General features: G+C 36.0%; 1 protein-coding gene across 5 annotated transcripts in view; it reads right to left on the bottom strand.

Moving 5' to 3' along the window:
- PCDH15 (protocadherin related 15) overlaps positions 1–18072 on the bottom strand; it is a 743522-nt gene that overhangs the window by 36663 nt on the left and 688787 nt on the right. For all 5 annotated transcript variants that reach the window (XM_041729528.1, XM_041729523.1, XM_041729527.1 and 2 more), the window contains one exon: positions 12478–12566. In XM_041729528.1, coding sequence (XP_041585462.1) covers positions 12478–12566 — 89 coding nt within the window. The remainder of the gene's footprint in view (positions 1–12477; positions 12567–18072) is intronic.

Raw genomic sequence — 18072 nt, 5'->3', positions numbered from 1 at the left:
GCTCCTGCAGTCCTTGCTTCCCTGGCCCTGCACCTGCCTTTGGTCTTGACCTTTCCTTAGCGGGTGTTCCTTCCTCTTACATACACTGTCAGCTCAATAGCTTCCAGTGCAGTTCCCTCCACGGCCTGAAGCCTCAGCCCACTGCCAAGGTGTACTGCAAGGTGTACTGCACATGTCTCATTTTCCTAGTCCTGGTCTAAGTCATCCTGCTAGCCTCTCTCTGTCATTTCACTAGTCCTGTAATTTGCTTTCTGCCTAAAGTTGCCAGGTTGCCCATTAGAGAGTTTCAAAAAAGAACATGCATTCTGGAAAAATTGGTCATTTATATTTGCCTTGACTCTAGGTTCTTGGGAGCAACATAGCAACTTCAAATACAAATAGTATAAACAGATGTATAGCAGAATAGTACTTTTTCTTAAATTTTACTTACTTATTCATTCATGAGAGACACACACACAGAGAGAGAGAGAGGAGAGAGAGGCAGAGACACAGGCAGAGGGAGAAGCAGGCTCCATGCAGGGAGACTGACGTGGGACTTGATCCTGGGTCTCCAGGATCACACCCTGGGCTGAAGGCAGGTGCTTAACTGCTGAGCCACCCGGGCTGCCCTGAATAGTATTTGATTATAACAAACTTTCTCCAAAGAAAGGATAGTCTTTGATCTTCTAAGAACCAAATATAGTGCAAATGAATTAATATAATAGTTACAGTCATTAACCAAAACCTAAATTTTTATTTGGGGTTTATTGTTCTACTTTAGTTTAAAAGATCCGTTATGTACTCACAATATTTAGTAATATGTTACTATGCCACCTCTAGACAAATTTTCAAAAACTGTAAAGTTCTAAATATAATTAATATGTACATTTTAGATGCACATAAATATACATTGTATATTTAATACAATATGTATTTTTATATGCATATGTAATATGTATACATATACAATACAGGCATATAATATGTACTCCTATGTATTTATATAAAAATACCTATGTATTTGCATAAAATATGTTTAAGTGTATTATATATGTGTATTTGTATATAATTTGTTTTATACACATATAAATTTTTTGTGAAAATACATGTATAAAAAACATTTTTTGCGACACCACATTAATTCATTAAAATTTAAACTAGTTTATAATTTAAACTGGTAAAAGTTTATTTAAATAGCTTTTTACAATAATGTCAGGTAAATTAATACATTTTACAATAAATATTGAAAGGCATATTTAACAGATTTTTTTTTTTTATTGTGCAAATAGCTTTTTCCTTTAAATCGTGAATTGAAGTCACTGATCATGAACCAGCTCATTTACCTTATTCTCAAGCCAAGTGTTTTTGGTAGATGACCCTAAATTTTAATTTACAACATCACTTTATCCAGTTACCTATATGCACCTCTTCAGTGAGTTTCAACTAGACATTGCATCATAAGAAAATTAAGTGTGGAGGCTTACAGAAATAGCTTTGTAGCTGAAGTAGGTATTTACTTATGGTTGATTTACCTTTTAGTTTTTACACTAAAATTATTGCAGCAGTCATCTTCTCAATTACCCATTTGGGCGAAGAAGCCAACCTAAAGCTACCATTTCACGAAGAAAATTTCTGTGTGAGGGAGCAGCCCACGCCCAAGAAAGGATGCACTGGATTTTTTAATTCAGCTTCCCTCTTAAGAAGCCTTGTAAAGAGGGAGTGGTTAGGAACCCAGGCTGCTGCTGCCTTTGGATGGAGATTCAAATTAAACCTCTTCCACTTGCTTGCTATCTGTGTCTTTGTGGACATTACTACTTCTCAAAGCCCTAGGGAGCTCATCTGTACAACGGGGAAAGTAATCAGACCTGCCATAAAGCGATCCACGAGAAGTTAATTAGCATCCACTAAGGGCACAAAACCCAAGTTGGAAAGAGCACGCCACAAAGATGAGTTTTTTGTTGTGGTCCTTACAGAAACTCCTCGCATTTTCTGATTGCAAACCCCATTCAGCCTTTTGTTGAAGTAAATGGATTGCATTTAACTAGCAGCATCATAGGGACTCCATCCCACATACTTGTCAGAGGTTTTCAGAAGCCTGGCTAAAGAACCCCCAGGCACTGCAGATGGCTGCAGGGACTCAACACAAGCTTTCCGGATATGCCTGTTAATACAGACCCTCAGAGACCCCACCCAGACCACTCCCAGGTAACATTTTAAGAACATGGGACACTTTGTACATCACACTCTGTATGTCCTATGATGTCCTTGGATATGGACATTCCCTTCCAATCTGGCATTTCACTCAGAAATGGTTTTGTCTTTACACCAGAAGTGTTGTTGTTTCTGTTTTCAATTTTGTAACTTTTTTGTTTGTTTGTTTATTTGTTTTTTCCTTGGTTTGGTTCTTTCACTCTGGCCCTAACATGATGAAAACCAAGTTCAGGACTCCTCTGGTGATTCTGTATGGCTTGGTCACATCATCCCTGTGATAGTCTCATTCTTGACTCTTTTTTTTTTTTTTTCTATTCTGTTTGTTTTAAGACTCATGTTAATATATATTACCTTGTTTTATTGTATGCATCATTGTAAAATGCTTGAAATTCTCTTTGAATAGATGGAACACTAAAAATAATTGTATTTAGCATAGAATACAATTTAGATATAAATGAAAGTATCTAAAATCGCTGCTGATATAAATCGAATTTTCTTATCTAAACTTCGGTTGAAAAAAAAACTTTGGTTGAATTTATTTTTCACGTTAAAAAAAAAAAAAGCTGCACCATACAGAGAGGTAAATTGTGCACAAATTGGATAAAGTTAAGAGAAGAACCATCTGTGTAATTAAGAGAATAGAGGAATTGGCTCTTGCTCATCAGATGTCGGAACTGAGTGGGTGCACAAGGAAATGATCTATTGCCTTGTACCACAGGTTGGGTCTGATTATAAAAAATAATGAGCTGTTTGGGGCACCTGAGTGGCTCTGTCAGTTAAGTGTCCCACTCTTGATCTTAACTCAGGTCTTGATCTCAGGGTTGTGAGTTCAAGCCCCATACTGGGCTCTACACTGGGTGTAGAGCCTACTTGAAAAAAAAAAAAAAAGTAAGCTGTTCTATTAGGTGAAATTTCTGCACCATGAAACTTAAAAGAATATGATAGAAAGAAGAATTTTGAAAGGAACAAATGCCCACTATGAATTTTGAAAAGCTTTATAAAGCAAAAGTGACTCATGTTTTAATGGAGTCACACATAATGATCTTTCACCCTACCTCCACATTCTACTTCTATTGGTGCAAGCAAAATCTCTGAAAAAGAAAATGAACTGAATGGTGTGATATTTGGGAAAAGTAAAACAGAGGTTATGGCATTCTACTTGTTTCTACTTCTCTCTCCAGTCTCCCCAGTTGTTTTTCCAAAGATTTTTTGGATGAAAAGATAAGTACAATAGGAAGCTGTAAAATAACTTTCGTCATAGATTTTGTGAATGGATTTTACTTTTGGAGTATAAAAAGCACTTTCCTCAAATCACAGGATAGACTATAGCTCTGTATAAATTAACTTTGTCTTTTATTAACTTCCATTTAACTTTTTAAATTAACTTTAATACTGTGTTAATAAGTACCCATCTATCTATCATGTCACAAATCATAAGTTAAAATAAGAATATTAGAGCTAATATGCTGGTACCTTCATTATAATTGTCTTATAAATTAAATTGATTTCTCCCTCAATCAAAATCTAGTCTTCAAGCTTGCTATTTTCTATCTTTTTCTTTCTTTCTTTCTTTCTTTCTTTCTTTCTTTCTTTCTTTCTTTCTTTCAGAGAGAGAGAGAGAGCATGAAGGAGAGGGAGAAGCCTACTACCTGCTGAGCAGGGAGCATGATGCAGAACTCAGTCCCAGGACCCTGGGATCATGTCCTGAGCCAAAGGCAGACACTTAACTGACTGAATCATGCAGGTGCCCAGTTCAAATATTTCAAGCACTATTTTAAAATAAAAATAAAATTAAAACATCCCCAATGGAATTACAGGACATATTTTATTTGCTTTGGCTTTTTTTCATAGTTTCCAAAGGTTTGAGAACAAAAAAAAAAAAAAAAAAAAAAAGAAATGAAAAAAGAAAAAGAAAAAAAGAAAGAAAGAAAAAGAAAGAAAAGGGATCCCTGGGTGGCGCAGCGGTTTGGCGCCTGCCTTTGGCCCAGGGCATGATCCTGGAGACCAGGAATTGAATCCCACGTCGGGTTCCCGGTGCATGGAGCCTGCTTCTCCCTTTGCTTATGTCTCTGCCTCTCTCTCTCTCTGTGACTATCATAAATAAATAAAAAAAAAATTAAAAAAAAAGAAAGAAAAGACAAAAGGAGAAAAAAATACTGATTCTGCCAAAATGTATCATGTAAATTTTACAATTAAGCCCTTTTTTTTTGTAAATGCATATTGCTGAGAAAAATGGGAGAGTGGCACAATTATATATTTAAATTTTTCTAGATTACATGTACAGATGGCAAATATTAACTGAGAAAGTCGATTTATTATCCCTTGGTACTTTTAATTTTTCCCAACAGGAACTAATATAGTTTTCTCTATAAAGATTCTGAAATTTGTTAATGAATGAATGATGTGTATTCTGACCATTATAATACAAAACAAACCTATTGACAGCAGGACGCCAGCACACATCATTCTTTACTGGTTCCTGTGTCCTGTGAAATACAGGCACTTGACCCTTGGCGTAGTCTCTGTTCGACTTTATATCACGGGAACGGATTGGTCTGATTTCTTGGCCCTCATCTTGAATTGGCCACATCCAGGGCCCCTGGCCAGTGGACTGAAGGCTTTGTCTAAGATGACAAGGGCAGCTCAGGGGATGTGGGGGAGGGCGCTTTTATCTTCCCCGTTGTCATTGGAGGTTTTGATCTTCTCTGGGTAAAGAGGCCCTTTATCTTTGTAAACACAAAACATTTTTGCTTTCTCCAGTTTTCTGTTAATGGCGAAAGAATGGAAGCGAATAAAGTTTTACTGATTTTTGAGAAAAAAAAATGGAATCTTAAGAAAAAGTAAAGTCTAGTTGATAAGTCACGTGTTTTTGGTTAATTCTGCATGGAGGAAAATATACACATGAACCCTGAACACCACAGGTTTGAGCAGATCCACATATACATGGCATTTTTACAGGATAGTACCTTGAATGTATGTTTTCTTCTCTATGATTTTGTTTCTAACATTTCTTTTCTCTAAATCACTTCACCATAAGGATGTAGCATATAACACATATAACATATAAAATATGTGTTAATCAACTGTGTTTTTGGTAAAGCTTCAGTCAACAGCAGGCTATTAGTAGTTAAGTTTCTGGTGAGTCAAAAGTTATACGTGGACTTTCAACAGTACAGCACCCCCGAGCTCTAGGTTGCTTGGGGTCAACTGTATATGAATTTGGAAAATCCATGTGATATGAAATTTAAAAATTAAAAATTTACCCTAATATATCTGAAAGCTATTATCAGAAACAAAACACCAAGTCCTGTGAATTTGAGCCATTTTGACAGAAGTTTAATCTTTAGTGTAAATAACTTATTCACATTGTGCTATGATGGCATACCTCCTAATATTAACTAAGAATTTAGACAAAATTGGACATTGTAATGCCCACAAATAGGACACCTGGAGTGAGAGTCATAGAGCAATCCTCTTTGTAACTATGATTCCATGTGTTTAGCTCAATACTGACATATTGAGGATAATTAAAAAAATTGCTATGACATGAAGTACAAACTGGACTTCAAATCTCTCTACTTTTCCACATTTCAAGGAATTAAGCATTAAAGATATTACTACAATGTGCATGAGTAACAACATGAGACACTATTTTGTAAAAGTCTAATTGCATTCTGGGCTAGCTTCAATTCTGTAAAGAACTATGACTTCTTACCACAAATAGAAAGTAAGTATTGCTCTCGCAAAAAAGAGATTACTTCTCCTTCTCTGTCAAAATAAAGCCCCAAACTGAGTATTTCAGAAAAAAATAGCAAATGAATTTGCTTTGTGTTGAAACAAAGAATCACCAAAGCTTTGAATAAAACCAAATCATACTTATGCTTTTTTTTAAGTAATAATGAATTATAAAATTCATATTGAATATTAAAAAGTAGAATTTCATTTTATGTTGTTAGTGTTTTATTTTTATGCCTGGTTTCAATTTTAACAGTTATCACATACCTATTATAGAAGATGTTGTTTTTGAGTTGTATATTAAGATGTCTATATTTCATTCTTTTAAAAATTAGATCATTTATGATGAGCTTCTGGTGATAACCTCCCCAATTTCAAACACACAACCTTTTCCTAAGTACACTTAAAATCAGTGTGTGATTGCCAAGTGTGAACTTACACCAAGTTCATTCAAAATACAGCAGACAAGAAAGATGTTGGGAACCAAAACTTGCTAAATAAAGTCAACACTCACCAAGAACAGAATACCATTACTTTCTCACAGATCATGCTATCAAATTCTTCAGTGGCCAAATAAGAAAAATATTAGTTTTATTTTTTCCATCAGCTCAGACCTCAAACCAAGGAGTCATTATTGCTTCTTGCTTTTGCTCATATATCTAATCCTTGACAAGTTTTAAAGGCTGTACCTGGAGAATATACCCTTGATCTAATCACCTCTCCTTGTGTCCACTGCTACCACCAGGCCAAACCACCAATGGCCTCTCCTTAGACCCCTGCTACAGACTCACAGCTGGTCACTCCATCTTCTACTCAACAACCTTTTAAAACTTAAGCCAGAACATTATTTCTCTGTGCAAAACTTCACGGGCAGTGTGGGCCAAAAGAAATATAATGCAAAAAAAAAAAAAAAATATATATATATATATATATAATGCAAGTCACATGAAAATTCAAAAATTTTAGTACCCACATTAAAAGATTAAAAACAAAACTGGTGAGATGAATTTTAATATATTTATTTCACTTAATATATCCCAAAATTATCATATCAGCATATAATCCATCAAAAAATATTCATGATATTGTCTCTCTTTTGTGGGGAGGCGGGGAGGAGTACCAATTCTTTTAAATCGGGTGTGTATTTTTATACTTAGATCACCTTCCATTTGGACCTGCCACACCTTTCAAGGACTCAGATGCCTAGTGGCTACTATACTGGACCATCAGCTCTAAGGACTTTGTGTCTCATACGGAGTAAGATGTTAAATCCTCCAGGTGGCCTGTGAGATCCTATATACTCATTTCCTATCTCGATAGGACAGCCATGCTCCTACAGCTGGGTTTTCACATCAGCAGTGTCCTCTCTCTGGGAAAACACACTCCCCACGTCACCCCCCACCTCCCTCATCAGAGTAGCCACATGGGTCTCTCCCTTAATGTCTTTCTTCTTAGACTTCAGCTTATAAGAAGGCTTTTCTCAAAAAAAAAAAAAAAAAAAAAAAAGGCTTTTCTCAGTCATCCCATATGAAATAGTACCTTTCTTCTATCATTTCATATTGCCACTTGTATTTTTGTTATTGCCCTCATATTATTATGTTATAAATGTTATATTTTTGTAAATATTTTTGATAAAATTAATTAAATGTTTTAATTAAATAAATTAAATTTAAAAATAATTATTTTTATTTCCTGTTTTCCCCCAACAGAATGTACGCTCCAGGGGAACAGAGACTTTGCTCTGTTCACTGTTACATCTCCAGTGCTTGTTTACAACCAGTAACTACTTTTTATTTAATGAATAAATTTCCAGCTTCACATAGAATATTAGGACTTAAAGAGTTTAATTGACTAGCCTGATACCTCCAAGCTGGTCACTGATGGGCCAGGCACTTGAGTCTAGGGTTCTCTGAACTCAAAAGGAATCCTGGGTAGGGGGCAGTTAAGACATCACTTAGGAATTTTTTTTTTTTTTTTTTTTTTCACTTAGGAATTTTACATGAGTTGTTCCTCAAGGTGTTTTCTTAGAGGAATTTGAATAGAATAAATAAGGGTTTTTTTTCTTCTATCTGGAGAGTATAACACTCTAAATTAGGACTTGGCAAGCATACAGGCTAAATTCAGGCTATTATATGTTTTTGGAAATAAAGTTTTACTTACACAAGTACTGTCATTAAAATCATTATGAGTATTGTTTTTATTTATTTTTATTTAATTATTTTTATTTATCTTTTTAATGATTTCATTTATTTATTCGTGAGAGACCCAGAGAGAGAAGCAGAGACACAGGCAAAGGGAGAAGCAGGCTCCTTGCAGGGAGTCTGATGTGGGACTTGATCCCCAGACCTGAGATCATGTCCTGAGCCAAAGGCCGATGTTCAACCGTGGAGCCACCCAGGCATCCCAAAAGTATTGTTTTTAAATTACTGTTAACATTTAAAAATTATGATGGAGAAATAATGTTGTAAAAATGTAAATAATATTATAAAGATTGTTTTTAAATGTATTATTGGTCTACTGTCATTAGTATTTACAATATTAATATCTGTCCCTTTATAAATGGTGTCCTGACCTCCCACCTCCAGCTCTTACTAAGGAGACCATACGAATGATCCAAGCTAACGTGTTTATTGATTTACCTTTCCATTTGACCTGTCCCTTCAAGGCCAGTCTTTATTACACTGATTTAAGAAAATATAAGTGCTAGCATATATTGTTTGTTTGTTTGGAAAGAGAACCTATCCAAGAGGCTTCATAATTCTCCTCCTAGAAATATACATCTTGGCTAGATTTCTAAAGTATGTTTTGTAACCTTAATCCAAGGAGCTGTAAGTTAGTCACACAAGTACATTTCAGATGCTGTATAAATATATCATGGAGATGGGCCCTTCTACATCAAATCAACGCCTACTTCAGTAAAATCCTACTATCACTGAATATTCATTTTGCATTTAGAAAGTAAGTGAAGTATTTGAGCAACTCTGTGACCTTAATGATCATCCCAATTTCTGCTGTACCACCCTGAGTCTAAAAAGTCCTTCATGTATACTTTTCAAAAATGCCATTTATGCAGATTCTTAAAGATTTACATTTTAGAATCCCACGCTTCTTTTACTCATTTGGGTTCCATGAAGAAGCAGAAGGAGAACAGAGACACGGATGCAAGCATTTCCTACCTTCTTCTTCAGACACTGTTGCCAGTGGTTTGCTAGTAGGTAGAATTTCCCAATCCTTACCCTAGCAGTCATTTATCCCACTCCTTAATCTCAAGAATGTCTAAGTAAGAGAAACAAAAGGCCCAGGAAGAGATAAATCCTAAATTTCACCTAAGTACTTCAGAACATAGACATGAAAGGCCACCTGTGAGCACAGATTCTCAGTGGAATATGCTAAATACATTAATACAATTTAAAAGAAACATGTTTCACCAGAAAGGCCCATTGGTTAATTCTATAAGCCCAAAATATCAAAACTGATAAAACAATTTTCAGCGCAGGGCCATTTATGCCAATTTCAGGGGAATGGGGAATAATCATCACCATCACTATGACAACACCCCTTTAAAGGTGCTTTCTGTTTTCTGGGCATTGTATTCTCTGCCATCAAAGGATACAGATCCCCTCTGCAAAACTTTCTCCATCATGAAATGAATGTACTAGGCCATTACATTTTTCTTTTATCGACCCTCCCAGTTTGCACTGATTTTACCAATACTGAGAAAACTGTGGATTTATGATCTGGCCTCACGTTACGGGGCTGCCTACAGGAAGAAATAAAAGTGATGATCATATGAAATTCATGCTCCCCACTTTGTAGGGTAAGGATGTCTCATGGGAGATACAGAAAATAGCTTTGGTGATGGTGTGACTTGCGATCTGAGAACGTCTACAGGAAATGGGGGTGTTGGTTAGCCTGGCCACTGGAGCAATGAACTCCTACAAACTGTCATTCTGGTGTCTACTTCCTTACATGTGTTTTTCTTCTTCCTCTGGCTGCTAAGGTGCTGAATCGTGTGGAATCAGATCTAACCTTTCTTATCACTACCACTCGCAGCTTCCAAGTAGGAATCGGAAAAGCTACACATCTTATCAGTCCAATCATATGACTATGGAGAAACTATGGAGAAAAGGCAAAACTATGGAGACAGTAAAGGATCGGTGGTTGCCAGGGGAAGAGAGGAGGGAGAGATGAACAGGTGGAGAGAGGACTTGGAGAGCAGTGGATCTACTCTGTATTGATACTATAGTGATAGACAGATGTCGTTACAAATTGGTTCGAACCCACAGAATGTACGCCACCACGAGCAAACCTAATGTCAATTATGAATTTTGGGCGATTGCCATGTATCAGTGTAGACTTGCTGCTTGTAACACACATGCCAGCCTGGGGCCAGATATTGATAGTGAGGGAAGGGGACATATGGGAATTCTCCCTATATCTTCTGCTTAATTTTGTTGTGAATATAAAATTGTTCTAAAAATAAATTCTATTTTTTAAAGGGATTACAAATTTTTGTTATCTAAATTAACCCAGATTTTTAAAAATCTACGATAAGGAATCAGGTAACTGCCCGCTATGCTTACTGCACTAGCAAGTTCCAGCGTAATTCTTTCACAAAGCAACAAAGATTGTCATCATTGTTCTAATTTTCAAGATGAAGACGTGTGACCCTAAGTGTTAAATTTCTTGCTCAGAGGTCACACAGCTATAAGATTGCAACTTCTCTGTTTGAATCCATAATCTGAGCTCCATACTAAACTACCCTCTTTGGGTAGAATGGAAAACCTGGGATCTCTCTCAATCCTCCTGACTGGGTCACTAATCTCATTTCTCAGAATATCTGTTATCCATTGAACAGTCACAATTCCTGTGGTCCTCAATGGCTGATATTGTATAGTTCTCAACAACAACCCCATGGTATTAGCTTTATTATTTTTATGAACAGATAACTAGAAATGGTGATGCAGTCTGGGGAAGGGGACATGATTTGCCCCAGCTCGTGTTTCTAAACTAATGTTACAGAAACCAAAGCCCCTTTCACAGGGATACATTTCTCTCAAGACTTGAAAGGTGCCTGGTTTTTCTCATCCAGATCTTCATTTCCACATAAGAGGGAAAAAAATATAAACTCCTAAGGAATTATACTTCTTTGTTGTCATTTTTTTCAGCTTTCATAAATTTTGTCTCAATGTGAGAAAGGGTAATCATGATTCTGCTTGTATAAAATTTTCATTCAATAAAATGCTTTGGGTGCCCACTCTATAACTGGAATTATAACAATGAAAGATAGATTTCCTAACCTCATTAAGCTTGTACTTTGGTGGGAAATTGACATATAATGAAAATATTAGATAATACTGTGAAGAAAAATAGAGCAGAACAAAGGGCAAGAGGTTGATTATGGTTGTACCACCTTCTTGATGCTACAATCAGACAAAGCCTGCTTCCATGGATAACATTTAAAGTGGCTCAGAGACAGGCATGGTTCCTGATTTTCTCAGGTGTAATCAACTATTATTTTAACAAACGCTAAATGTGTATAAACCTCTTTTGCAGAAGTAGCTCAGACACTGCATAATTGATATTCCAAGCATAAACATTGAGAATGACTTTCTCCATAGGACACTGCCTATGACACGGAAAGGTTAAGTTTGTGAAACAGCAAGAAATAATTGTTACAGAGCACATATGTTTTCATTACTGGAGAAGCACTCAAGCTTCCATCAGTGCTTTACCTGTTGTATTTGACACATAATTACAGAAAATTTAGCTGTCTGATATCTGAAGCTTCTTCTGGCAACTTGGAAATGAAGGATACTTTGCCAGAGAGAAGCAGTGATGATTGACCTCTGTCAGCCTGAACTCAAGGGGAGACACAAAATAAGTAAGCGCCCACATAAAAATTATGAAATGATGTCAGGCTAGGTTAGAAGAGCCCAGAGTGAGCTAGAAAGGCATTTTAATCATCCTCTATAGCATTATTAGAGAACTGTAGCTTCATAAATAGTCACGACTTTGAGTCAACACTGACATGTTCGGTGTACACAGATCAAAAGGTACAACGTAGCATGTATTCAGGAATAATTCAAAATGTATATTGTTTAAAATTAGTCTTCCTGGTTTTTGAAAGAATAAGCTTTAGCCACCTAGACACATCACTTTGAGAAATGGCATTCTCTGGACTAGCTGGGTCCCTGAGATAATGAGCTTTTTGAATAATTTGGGGCCGCAAAATCAAGATATATACTCTAATAATGAATGTTAGGATTTATTTCTTATATGCAGGGTTTTGAGGTTCTGTTGAGGCATCAGTCAAAGCATCCTGAATAATAACATCTTCACACATCTACCTTTCATACCTCCTTGAAGGCACTCTCGGAAGCTTCGCGTATATTAAATGAAGCCATCTGTTTCAGGAAAAGGGTAAGCTGAATTATTAAGATGGTGTTTTATAATATATGTTTGATCTGAACCTATAATGATTAAAAGGACCTAATCCAATAAAATTAGAGGCATATGAAAATAAATATATAAGAAACACAAAACCATTACTCTGTAAGATCTTCAATCTTTTTTTCCACCAGAGTCGGGGGCACGTTCGAAACGATGACCTGCATGTCCAGCTGATTGACCACGGAGACCTGGAGGGAGGAAAACCAGAACCCATTCAGAACCAGTTCTAGCACTTCTAGAACTAAAGCGTTGACATGTCCAGTTCTTCCCTACTATGCAGAGACCCCAGGCTTCCCCATTTTAAAGTAGGAATAAATGACACTTTTATTTACACAGTGTCTACTCCTTATTGAGGCAGGTGGAGACTGATGGACTATGGCTGTTGTCTAAGAAGTTACAGGACTTCCACTCAGTGAAGTCCACTCAGTGGACTTCCACTCTGCTTGGTTTGTGTGACTTTGTTTTGTTGGTTATTTTCTAAGACATGAAATAAGGTATGCAAACTTTTCTAATTGGGTTATTTAAGGACACCCAAGAAAATGGATAACACAGGTTTTACAATCTTGAGGGATCACTTATCCAGTGTGTCTATGAAGTAGAGATATGACTAGTTAGAATAATTCATCCTATGGGGATCATCATGTATAGTCTTCATGTCTGCTTTAGTCAGGTCTATGTTTGTGTGAATAAAGAGATCACATTTACATATGGGACTAAAATGAGCTAATTTAGCAGCTGTTTACAAATCAATTCTATTCTGCTAACATTTACTGAATCCCTTCTTTAGAAAAACGGACAAATAGTATCTATTCAGTGTGTATGATCTATCATGTATTTTTTTCCTCAATACTCTATAATTTTTCACTCATTTAATTCTAAATACCACATATCAGTCAGTTATTATTATCATTCCACTTTTTATTTTGTTATTTTTATTTATTTATTTTTTAAAAGATTTACTTATTTGGGGAGGGAGCAGAAGGAGAAGGAGAGAATCTCAAACAGACTCCATGCTGAGCATGGAGTGGGATGCAGGGCTTCATCCCAGGATCCTGAAATCATGACCTGAGCCAAAATCAAGAGTCAAACACTCAACCGATTGAGCCACTCAGGTGCCCCCACTCCACTTTTTAAATAAATAATAATAATAAAAAAACAAATAAAGAGACTTTTAATATCTTAGACCAGATTAAGTGCAGGCTAACTCAAGAATGTATGTTCCTAACTATTAACCAATATGGAGATAGAAAATGGAAAGTTAAATCACATATTTTCATACACACACATTACACACAACTAAAAAATGTATAAATGCATATTCATCAGAACCACGAACTGAATGTTCTGGATTAACATATTTAGCACCACACATCTGAATATAATTTATACTAGGGGATAATTTCATATTGGCATATATTTTTAATATAGGCTTTAGGTTCTTTACATAGGGTTTCCCATCAATACCCTATCAGAAGTCAAAAAATCAAAGAGCTTCAAGGACCAGGCAAGTAGCTTAAATGAGAGAGGTAGCCAAAAGCAGGAAATGATAGTAAGAAATGGGAATGTGACAAATCAGAGAGCCCACAACTCATTTCTAATGAATATTGCCACCTAAGAGAAAAGGTCCAGATTTGCTGAACCTTTGTATTTTTCAAGAGAAGAAAACCAAAATATTACATGAAATATTTCAACTAAATAGAAATCTTTCAAACTATGTGTGAGTCTCAAAATTTGTGCGAACAGACTATATTAAGCCAGGGGTCTGTCTGATTTCCACGTAGACTCAAACAGGTCACACCGCCAGTTCCAATCCTGTACCTCTAGCTCACTATTGGAATCCAGGTCCATGTGTCCAAATTTCCCACAAACATGTACATAGATCCCGATTATGGCTTTAGAGGAAAAAAAATAATCTGACTTCATTAGAAAAAGGGATTGACACAATTTTTGTGTAACTTTGTCTTTTCTTATGGGTCCTGAGTAAAAAAAGAGACAGAGGTAAAACTGAGGTATCAAAAATACATTCTGTTTACATTTGACCAGAATGTCTTTTTTAACCTGTCACCAGACCTCATCTTATGGCCTCTGGAGCCCCCAGAGGTGCCAGAATCATGGCCTCAAGACAAAGGATCCATCCCCCTGGACTGGTGCTGAACTGGTTCCCAATTCCACTCTCTGACTGAAAGGCTCCTGGGTGATGACATGGGTCATGGGTGGGCTGAGGAGTGGAGAACATCAACAGAATACTGGAGAAGGGAAGAAATGAACAAGGGTAGTTATTCCTCATATATGGTTCCTTCAATAGAGGGTTCCCATGGCCATCCATCCTATAGGGCTGTCCACTCTGAATATAAGAGGTTCGGTAAGCATTATCTCCCCCTGACTTCATCAGGCCAGGAAGTTCCAACAGACCCCTGCTACCACTGTCCCCATGATCCTCCACTATCTCTTATTTCCTTGCATCCACCCTCCATAAATTGGCCTTTCATGAAACCCTCTTCAAATTACCCAGTCAGCATATACATGAATTTCCTGCCAGATTCTTACTAATACAGATCCCCAAAGTACAAGCAGGTATCTGGAGTATGAAATAGAAAGAGGGTTCACTTTCCCAATCTTATTAGATGTGAACAAAGGTGAAGTGGGCAAGACACTATGTAGGACAGGAGAGATTCAGTAGTCATAGAGGACGACCAAACTCAAGTCCTCAGACCATGGTGGTAGAAATAGGGTTTAATGAAAGAAATTTCCTAAACTGAGGATTCTAAGATAACTAAGAATTTTCAGAATTGGCATGGAACAGTGACTTCTGTGTACCTGCCACTTTTGCCCTCTTCAAATGCGAGTTTCTACTACATATCCTGTTTCTTCTCCAGCATCTATACCAGGTGACTATATTTGTCAGATCACTGGGCCACCAAAAATTCCTTCTGAACCTGGCAAAGAGGACAGAATGCAACAGCACTGCTGTGATCCAGGACTTTCTTCTAAATGGGGGGAAAGGAATGAAGTAGATGACCGATAATCAGAAATACAGGCTGTGGCAGAGACTGTTTAGCCGCTCACCAGCTGTTTCTACTTTCCTACTGAGAACCCAATGAGAATGGATTTCTCAATCTCCTTTGTAGTTTAGTGGAGCCATGGGATGGAGCTCTGGCCAATGTAAAAGTGGAAAGAAAGGGATATTCTTAAGTCTTCCCCATGTGCAAACCTCCCTTTTCCTTCCCAGTCTCAATCTGAATAAATAAGCGATAAAAAATGTCAAAGACACAAGATGGAAGGAGCTTGAGTCCCTAAATCTCCATTTTCTGGAATGCCATCAAAAATACCACCCAACCGTGTATATTCTTGTTGTGTCCCGTGAGAGAAAAATGACTTTGTTAGGTTAAGCCCTGAGATTCTTTGGGGTTCTTGGTTACAAAATCAGCCTACCATGACAAACACACAAGGATCTATTATGTATAAGTATTAGATTCTTACTAGATTGTAGGGCTATGGAAAACTAGAATGTTAGTTATATGTGGATGCAGGGAAATGCTAGTATTTTCTTTTATATAGTTGTGTTTTGAAGTTTTAGAAGCTCATTTACAAGTAATCTTTTTGGAAATAAGTCAATTGATGTGCTAGGGACTCTATTTGGGAGCAAAATATGGCCTTGATGATAGTAATAACTCTATCACTTGTCTTTTAAGAACAGCTGGTACTTTCTCTTTATTCAGAAGGATAAAGTACTTACTTAAGAGAATTTTTAATTTGCTAATGAGCTTTGAGGCCATATTGTACTGAACTAACAAAATGAATTAAGATTTAAAATCCTCCAGGGGTGCCACGGTTGTTCAGTCTGTCAAATGTCTGCCTTCAGCTCAGGTCATGATATCAGGGTCTTGGGCTCAAGCCCCAACTCGGACTCCCTACTCAGTGGGGAGTCCACCTCTCCATCTCCTGGGTCTCTTCATTGCTTGCATGTTCTCTCTCTCTCCAATAAATAAATAAAATATATTTTTAAAAAGATTTAACTTCCTCCAGAAAATATTAAGCTTAATATTACATACTAAGCTTACAATTTATCAAAAAGATTTTCTGATCTTAACAACTTTTGAAGACATACTTTTGTATTCTTATCTTAAGATAAAAAATAATGTAGCTAAAATTCTGATATAATAGATTTAATGTAACTTCAAAAGTATTTATCTCAGACTAACCTATAAATAGTTACTCTAAAATTTTTAAATTTCCTTCAAGTATAATATATGATTTATGGAGAACAAACACATTTTTTCATCATGTCGACCAAAAGAATAAGCTAATATCATTTAAATTTTGATCTTTCAAATGCTACATCTCTGAATCTTGGCTTCATCTATCATCTGGAAAAAAAAAGTATTTAAATGTTTAAGATTCCTAGATTTTATTTAGGTTACTTTTCCAGTACAGTCTTCATGCAAATATTTCTGGAAATATACATGTCAATTTATTATACCAACTATAATAATTCCACTTATAAGATTCTACTTTAAAAGATTTTTTAAAAGCATATTTCTATTATTGTTGGAATCAATCTCTATAATGGATTAAAATTACAAGAGACAGTCTAAAGAAGCAAACAGTATTTGTGAAGCACAACATTCTAAAACCAGAGGCTACCAGTTTACATATTCTATTATTTCTAAGTCTTTTTAATTCTTCCTCATAAATTTCTTAGCTTTCCTTTTTTTCCCTTTCTGATTATTCCCATAGAATTTAGACAGTGGTGTACAATGAAAAAAAAATAATGTAACTCACATATACATGCCTGATATACAATTTTAAATATTCTGGTATCCACAATAGAAAGATGAAAAATAGTGGAAGTCATTCAATAATACACTTATTCCAATATATTAATATATTTTCATTATCACACATAACTAATACAAAACAACATATTAAGGAGACATTTTTATATTTTTTATACCAAATCTTTGAAATTTTGAAAGTGTATATTTTATACATATAACACATCTGAATGTGACATAGCCACATGTCAAGGGCTCAATGGCCACACAGGACAAATAACTCACACACTGGTCAGCGAAGCTCTAGAGGCCCTCACCATCTCCTGCTTAGACTGATCACTGTGTCTCCTGAGTAGTCTCTGGTGCAATATCATTTCTCTTGAAAAGGAAGAGGCAGCTTTATAATCTTTTTTTAGAGAGCTTTGTATAGTCGTTGATACTACACAAAAACTCAAGTGGTAGTCTAAGATTACTTTTGATGTGAAATTGAAAATTGGGTTCACTTATGTTAAAACCGACTTCTCTATCTTGCACTTTGAATGGATCTTTACCCACAATGATATTTTAACATAATGTATTGGTCATTTGGAAAATACTGGTTCATTAAATAACAAAGATTTTTCAAATATTGACACATTACATTACACAATATCAAGAAAAAATCACATTCCTTAATACGACCACCGATCTCATGGTCTTTAAGTAATGAGAAGCGGTCAGGCTTACAGTGGTGAGTGAATACAGGTTTCCAGTGTTCTATTTTGTGCTGTCTCAATTTGTTCATTTTTGTTTAAATGCCTATCAAATATTCAAGTTCGAATAATCATATTTCATTTCTTTTTTTTTCAAATAAAAAGCTATTCCTTAAAACATCCCAGGAAATTCAGCTTACATTGTGCTTTTCCTTGAGACTACCATC

The sequence above is a fragment of the Vulpes lagopus genome, chromosome 14, assembly GCF_018345385.1.
Source record: "Vulpes lagopus strain Blue_001 chromosome 14, ASM1834538v1, whole genome shotgun sequence".
In the NCBI taxonomy this organism is placed as follows: domain Eukaryota; kingdom Metazoa; phylum Chordata; class Mammalia; order Carnivora; family Canidae; genus Vulpes; species Vulpes lagopus.
Note: the sequence above shows the minus strand (reverse complement) of the source record. Positions and strands in the feature narration are given on the sequence as shown.